Genomic DNA, 8,472 nt, shown 5'->3' on the forward strand with positions numbered 1-8,472 from the left:
AAAGACAGAATAATGTCATGAAGCATGCAACAACGTGGATGAATCTTGAGAATGTTTTGTTGTGCAAAATAAGCCAGAAACAAAAGGATAAATCCTGTATTGCCTCATTAACATGAACTAACTGCAATGAGCAAACTCTGAGATTAAAGTTGAGGAATGCAGGTTATCAAGAGATAGAAAAAGGGTCGAATTTGGACACTTGATGCTGAAGGAGTGCATGATATTCAACAGAATTGATAGTCAAAATCCAGAAATGGATACTACAATACTATGTGATGGTTGCACAATATTGTAAGTATAATGAACAAAGCTGAATGTGAGTATGGTGGAAAGTGGAAGTCTAGGGTCTTAAATGACACCAGAAGTAAAAATAGAGGATGAAATCTGGAATGTGTAATGTAGCAATACCTAGAGAGTTTGTACATAAATGAATTTCACCATTGCAAGGTGTTGAAAAAAGGTGTCATATGGAGAAAATACAATTAATGCAGACTAGGAAGTATTCACAACATTCTGGTATTCTTTAAATAATTCTAAGAAAAAGCAATATACCCAAGCTAAATGACAACAGAGGAGCATATAAGGGAGGGATATGGGATCCTTGTTGTAGTTTACTTATTTTTTCTTTTCTTTCTTGCCAAAAGAAATGGAAATGCACTCATTTGGATTGTAAACTTCTCCACATAAGGAAGATTTGAAATTGTCACAAGCATTGGGTAGTACCAATTTATTAGGCCAAGACCTTAAACTTAGAGTTTGCCCTTGTGAAACATATTCCTGTGAAGAAGCTAAACCTGCTTATAACCATGCCTGAGAGTCACAACGAGGGAGCTTCTGTTGTTGCTCAGATGAAGCTTCTCTCTTTAAGCTTTCTCCACAGGCAAACTGACGGCCTTCCCCTAGATGGGACATGAACCCAGGGCTGTAAAATTCCCTAGTAACATGGAATCTGACTCCTGGAGATGAGGCTGATGCTAGCATCATAGGATTAAGAAAGATTTCCTGACCCAAAGGGGGAAGACAAATGAAGCAAAATACAGATTTAGTGTCTGAGTGATTTCAAGCACAGTCAAGAGGTCATTCTACAGGTTATTCTTATGGATTAAATAGATATCTGTGTCATTTTTCAGGGAGTATTGGAATAACTAGAGGGAAATACCTGAAACAAAATGTAGTCTTGTCTTGAAGATGATTGTATAATATACGGTTTTTAGAATGTGAGGAGTGATTTTGAAAACCTTATTACTGACACTGCCTTTATCCAGTGTACGGGCAGATGAGTAAGATCATAAAGACAAAAAAAATAATAAGTGGGGAAACGGTGAAGGATGTTTTGGATGTTCATTTTACTTTTATTTTTATTCTTATTTTTACTGTTTATGGAGTAAAAAAATGTGTGAAAATAGGTTGTGATGATCAATGCACAGCTATATGATGATATCATGAACACTGAAATTATGCCATGGATGATTATATGATATGTGAATATATGACAGTAAAATTACATTTAAAATAGACAAACTGAATGATACAAATGCTAGAGAAAATGTGGAGAGATACTATTGGGAGGGAAGTTGAATGCTGCAGCCCCTCTGGAGGGCAGTAGACTGGTTCCATAGGAGGCTAAGTATAGGGTTCCTATATGATCCTGTGATCCCAGTATTAGGTATACAGGTGGAAGAACTGAAAGCAGGGTCATGAATAGACCCTACTATTTTCACACTGGCATCCATGGCAACAATATTTTTGATTTGCAATTGATGGATGTGGCCTATGGGTACATTGATAAGGAATACAAGGCAAAACTGTGGTGCATATATATGATAGAATGTTGAGGAGCTTCAAGAAGGAATGAAGCTGTAAGGCATGCAGCAAGGTGAGTGAAACTTGAGGACATAATGTTGAGTGAAATAAGCCAACAATGAAAGGACAAATATTCTTTGGTGTTTGTCCTGGTTTGAAAGGATTATGTACCCTAGAAATGCCGTGTTTTAATCTTGATCCAACTCATGGAGACAGCTGTTTCTTTTAATTCCTGAATAGAGAGTGAGATCTTGTTTTTCTGAACAGATTAACATAATACCCTAATAAATTCCACAGTATTTTGGACACAAAATAAAAAAGACTTTGCAAATCCCCTTGAGGGAATGGGGAAAAACATTGAAGAATTTATCTTCCCCATCTTGGGAATTCCTAATATTATCTCAATCTTAAAGCATGTCCTTATGAAAGCTATTTCCACAATGGTGATGTTAGGCCTACTTATAATTATGCCTAAGAGTCACTCTCAGAAAATCTCTTTTGTTACTCTGATGTGGCCTCTCTTTAAGCCAAACTCTGTAAAAAACTCATTTTCCTCTCCACCATTTGGGGTATGATTCCCATGGGTGTGTCTCCCTGGAAACATAGGATATGACTTCCAGGGATGAGACTGGCCCTGTCATCATGGGATTGGAAATACCTTGTTGACCAAAATGAGGAAAAGAAATAAGCAAAATTCAATTTCAGGGGTCAAGAGGCATCAAATAGAGTCGAGTTTTTCTGTTGGCTGTTACTCTTATGCAGACATCAGTCAGATATTAAATATCTCCACAGTATGCCAAGCCACCACCAAAAATATTCCTTAAAATCCTAAAGGAAACCCTGGACTTGAAGTAAGAATTCATAAAAGTCCTTCATATTAAGTTTATTTTTTTCAGAAACTATAGGGCTCCAAATTCTTGCTATCCCAGATAATCCCTGAAACACAGAGGTTACAGTTTCTCAAAGGACATCAACCAGTTTCTTTCCTCATCTGGTAAGGTCAACATCTATTTCCTGCATGAAGATAAAATGGTCATTGCCAAGATTTTCCTGAAGATTGAGAGAGTGATCAAATGTGAAGGAGAATTGTAACTGGGAATTAGAATTTTACAAATGATTGTGACTACTGACTCGTAGATATGTCACAACCTTTTTATTTTCTAGTACGTTTGAATAGCCAGAATGAAATATGTGAAACTGTAGTAATCCAATAGCCTTGATATTTGATAATGATTGCATAGCTGTAGAGCTTTCATCATGTGACATTTGATTGTAAATCCTTGAGACTGACACCTCCTCTATCCAGGGTATCAGCAGATGAAAATTAAAATAAACACATGCATGAGAAATAATAATAATGGTGATTGGGAATATGATGGGAAATACCCATATGTAAACTATGGACAATCATTAAAGAATTACTTTGTTAAATTTTCATCAATTGTTAAAAGTGTTAACTACTGTTAGCAAAGAAGTAGAGTTATAAAAAAAGTATTATCATCCATTCCAACAAACACTGCACCACCATGTATGTGTTGATTATGGGGTGGTGTATATCAATCTGTATTTTACTCATGAGTTTTCCTTAAACCACAACTTCTAATAAAATAAAAACATCAAATTGAACATCAATGGTTGAAATATACATTTATGAAATTTTAAAATTTCCTTGAAGTGGAACTCAAAGAAAATTGGCTGCCATAGAAACCAAGGAGGAATCCAGAAAAAGATATTAGACAATAAAACAAATTTATGTTTGTAGATTTTCCCTAATTCCTGCAGTTATTGCAAAGAAAGCATTCCTTGCCATCATATTTCATTCCTACAGCACAAGAGAACTTCTCTGCTTAATTCAAGTGATTCTTTTGTTCCACTGACTCTGTTTCCACCCAAGGTAGCAGAGAAAAGCAAAACCCACTTATCAAAACTTAAAGAAATGAAACAGATCAATAATCTGAGTTTGCATGATTTATCTCAGAGCTACATGGTTGTGTTGAATACTTCTGAGGAGGGTGGACTGAAATAGAGGGAAAATGAGAATGTTGACACTGGTGGAAGACCACTAGGACATGTTGTCCAAGACCTTCTCATCCAACATTGAAACTCTGTTATTTGCTTCTCTTTGAAACTCAGCTCTTGACAAGCGTGGAAGGATTCATTCTTCCTTTATATTATATATATGCCCTTTGACACTGGCTAGGTTTTTTATGGTGCATTCTTAGTGGTGAGGACTCTGCTAAAGGTTTCTACAGTGTATGAATTTAAATCATGTTCCCCATTTCGGATAGTGCTTATTATAACTTCTACTACTGTTGACAATTAATCTTCCAACAGAAAGCATGCATCTCTGTTGTATGCCTTAAATATTGCATGAAAAGGTCTCAGCAAAAAAAAATTTTGGATGTATCCAATTGAATTCTATTGAACAGAGCTTATTGACCCAAAATGAGTCTCTTCCTCCTTCTATATAACATAACATTGAAAATTTGAGGACAAGAATCAAATCCTCTCTTTCTACTGGAAAATAATAGTTCGCCCTGTAACATGGTATTTATCTCTCACCATGATTCCTGAAAATTTATTTTGCAGATATCTAAATTTTAATAGACTCTTCAACATTTTCCTTCAAAAAAACTGAACACTGTACTTTTTTCACCAATAGCACAGAATTTGCTTAATTTTTTGTTTTCATATATAGATTCTTCAAGAATAAAATTTAATTTTCTGTGAGAATAAATCTATCCCTTCAACTCAGATTGAATCATAATTGTTATCACTTAATTTAATGGTTCTGGAGAAGAATAAAGTTTTACTAACAAACCCAGGAATATGAGAAATAACTGGAGTTGCTGGAATGGTAATAGAAGGATAGCTTGGAGATTTGGCATATTTGGCAGTACAGTTGTGGTTTCAATTACTCTCTTAGAGCATGCTCTACAAAATGTCTTTTCTTCAGAACCTGTCCACTAGCTGGGTGCATTGGAAAGAAAACAGGAAGTCTTTGGACATTTTGAAGGAGATACAATCGCCCTTCCTCCTGAACTGCACTCAAGTGTAAGTGTGGCATCCCACATGGCATCTACATAATATGGAGAGACATGGATGAGGTGGACTAGCCCTTAACAAGCATTTCCCTTCCTTCCAGTTTTGGGTCCTGTGTTGGAGAGGATGCTGAACTAGCAGGTGCATGTGTAATCAATACTTATGGGAAGAGTTTCTTATATCTGAATTGCAGAAAATTTTGCATTTGCCAATCTAAAACTTTAGTGGAGTCTTCTTGATTATAAAATCTTCCTGAGGATAGCAGAAGCATCACGTTTCCTGGTTTGACTGTTTTCTAAATGTTTTTTTCCAGTTGTTTTTCTAGCTGAAAGACATACCTTTAGCTTAATCAGAAGCATTGAGAGTATTTGCTTACTAAATTTCATCACAAATATTTTTGAGATTATTTTTAAAGAGATTTCTGCTTCAAGAAAAGAAGTAATGCAAGTAAATTATTAGATACAGGAACTGATTGCAAATGCATGGAGTTTCCTGGATACGATTCAGGGAATTGATACATCAACTTGTTTGAAGTGAGACCACAATGATGCTGTTTTCTTTGGATAAATGTATACAACTAGTGCATATTTTGCAATAGAAAAGGATAATTCATAATGTATTTCTTATACTCAACACTAAAGAAAGTGCTTATCAAAGACTTTTGGAAAACTGCTTGGTTTTTGTGATAAAATATTTTGTTAAGAATTCAAACTCAATGCATGTGGACTTAGGTGCGTTTTTATTTGTCCTGGAGAGAAATCAAAAAGTGACAAGCTGACAGCTTTAATTCACATATTATGACATAATCAAAACCAAGAGATTTGCAGCACTGCATGAGTCAAATATGTTTTGTCTGCAAATTACATTGCTGACGTGGGTATGACTAAAACAGAGTCTGACCCTTGGGTTAATATCTTGCAATATAAGTGAATTCACATCCCTACCAAAGATATAAAATGAACAAAATAAGTGACCACATCATTTTTCCTAAACTGGACATTACCTCAGAGCAATCTCTCATCTCAAAATGTCAGTCTAATGTGCCAATGGCTCTGATGAAGAAAGCACTAGTGGTATTCTGCCTCACAAAGAATAGGACATCTACAAAAAACCGTGATGTTATAACTTAATATCTTGCTTTAATAGTTTAAAAAGATACAGTTAGCAAAGGGAAAATGATGCAAATTGTGTTTCAGGATCAGTGAAGGATGCCTATGAGTGTAGGAAGTGCCAAGGGAAAGTTACTGAAAAAAATCCTTGCCTATAAAAAAATGTTTAAAGAGCAAATTTGCATCCCTCAAAGAAATCCAATCATAGTAAAACCATCAATCATTGAAGAATCAGGGCTGTAATGTCTCTTATATCCTCACCTAACTTTTATGGAATATTTAGGAGAAAGTCACAGATGGAGTTAAATGTGGCTTATTGAAACTTCATCATGTTGTGACTAAAGTCCAGGCTGTGCCCTGTTTCAAGAGCTGATTAACACAACTTTGGCAACAGGTGCCGAGCATTTGAAATGGCAAATGGTTTTGGCTAAAAGCATATAACACAAGAGTAGTTTATTTCTGCTTCCAGGAGGCAAAACACCTCCACCCCTCCAGTAATTACAATAAGTTTATATGTCCCTAATGTCCTGTATTAAACATTTACCACTGAATATTCAGGTAAAGGAGTCTAGCTCAATACTGAATCCCGGGAATATATTCCAAGATGTCAAATGAATTAATGAAAGTACAGAATATATAATGTTTTTTGATAAATGTAAAATAGAGATAAAGTCTAGTAATAGAGCAAAGAGTATATTAACTTTATATACACTGATAAGCATCATTTGATTTACATTTCACAATATTTAACCCCTGTTAATGAAGAGTAAATTTCTGAACTTGAGGCAAAGGACACATGTACATACAGACTTTCTCAGTAGGAAATTATTTTTAAGGCATGTTTTATGTCTTTGTTCCTAAGACTATAGATAAAGGGGTTCAGCATGGGAGTGACCACTGTGTACATCATGGAAGCTATTGTCCTTGCCTTTGTGTTTTGTGTAGCTGCAGAACTAAGATACACTCCAAGACCTGTACCATAAAACAATGACACCACTGAAAGATGAGACCCACAGGTAGAAAATGCTTTATACTTTCCCCCACGTGATGAAATTCTCAAAATAGAGCATGCAATCTTAGTGTAAGAGAAAAGGATGCCAGTGAGTGGAATACCACCCAGAATTCCAGTTGCAAAATACATCACTAGATCATTGAGGAAGGTGTCAGAACATGCAAGTTGGATTACTTGAGAAAGTTCACAAAAAAAGTGAGGAATTTCCAACTCTGTACAAAAAGACAATCGCAAATACACTAGGCATTGTAAAAGAGAGTCCAGAACACTCAATATCCATGATGCCAGCAACAAGAAACAACAGATTCTGGGGTTCATGATGACCATGTAGTGCAGTGGGTGACAGATGGCCACATAACGGTCATAAGCCATCATGGCTAAGAGGAAGTTGTCTAGTCCTCCAAAAACCAAGAAAAAATACATCTGGGTGAGGCAGTTTCTATAACTTATAGTTTTGGTGTCTGTGTGGATATTCTCCAGCATCTTTGGGACAGTGGTGGAGGTGAAACAGATGTCTGAAAAAGACAGGTTAGCAAGGAAGAAGTACATGGGCGTGTGCAGGTGGGCATCAGAGATGGTGGCCAAGATTATGAGAAGGTTCCCAGTGAGAGTGACCAAGTACATCATCAGGAATAGAGCAAATAGAAGGGTCTGCACTTCAGTGTCTTCTGAGAGTCCCAGGAGGATAAATTCTGAAACACGTGTTTCATTCTCTAATTCCATGTAAGTCATGAAACTGCTGGAGCAGAGACCAGAGAAAAGAAGATTTAGGTACAAGTACCTCTCAGCAAATTAACATAAATGCTATGGTTTGGATTGCAAACATTTTGAATTTTTTATAATTATATTAAATTATATACAGATTTACTGCCCTCTATCTGAAAATATCAGGGTAAATACATGTTCCTCCCTCTCTTTTATTCTATTCTTCACAAGCCATTCATGGTTAGAATTTTGAACTTATTCCCAAGGTAATATGCTCCACTACAAATGCTCTTAGCCTTTTTTTTATTCAAAAATTATTTGACCACTTATTCTGCACCATATAATGAAAAAGTTGGGGTATGCATATTGGTATTTTTATTTGTAATCAACATTACTAAATTGTACACTTGAAAATGGTTAGGCTGTGAAATTTTAAGTTGTATATCGATTACTACAATAAAATTTAAAAGAAATAAAATTTTCCATCTTTATGGATAGAAATATCAATATTGTTGGTATTCTATTTCATCTCTACCTGATCTATACTTTCAGCTCAACCCCATACTCAATGGCAGGAAGTTAGTTTATAGATATTGACAAAATAATTCTAAATTTTATAGGTAAAGACAAAAGTTATTGATTGCTTAAACAATACTGAAAAAACCGAAGTTGTACAATCAATACTACCAGATTTCAAGTCTAACTATGCAGATGTGATGATCAAACTATGTATTGGTGAAATAGAGCTCAGTAAACACACAATCAGATGCTGGGGAAGTCAAAAACAGACCCACACAAGCA

General features: G+C 35.5%; 1 protein-coding gene across 1 annotated transcript; it reads right to left on the reverse strand.

The window, feature by feature from the left end:
* Window positions 1-730: 730 nt before the first annotated feature.
* On the reverse strand, window positions 731-7,689 carry LOC143680394 (olfactory receptor 7A17-like). The gene is made up of 2 exons (XM_077156838.1): window positions 6,788-7,689; window positions 731-812 (listed from the first exon to the last, which is right to left on the reverse strand). Exons 1-2 carry the CDS (start codon window positions 7,687-7,689, stop codon window positions 731-733), a joined length of 984 nt encoding a protein of 327 aa, XP_077012953.1.
* Window positions 7,690-8,472: the final 783 nt, after the last annotated feature.

The sequence above is a fragment of the Tamandua tetradactyla genome, chromosome 4 (assembly GCF_023851605.1).
Source record: "Tamandua tetradactyla isolate mTamTet1 chromosome 4, mTamTet1.pri, whole genome shotgun sequence".
Lineage (NCBI taxonomy): Eukaryota > Metazoa > Chordata > Mammalia > Pilosa > Myrmecophagidae > Tamandua > Tamandua tetradactyla.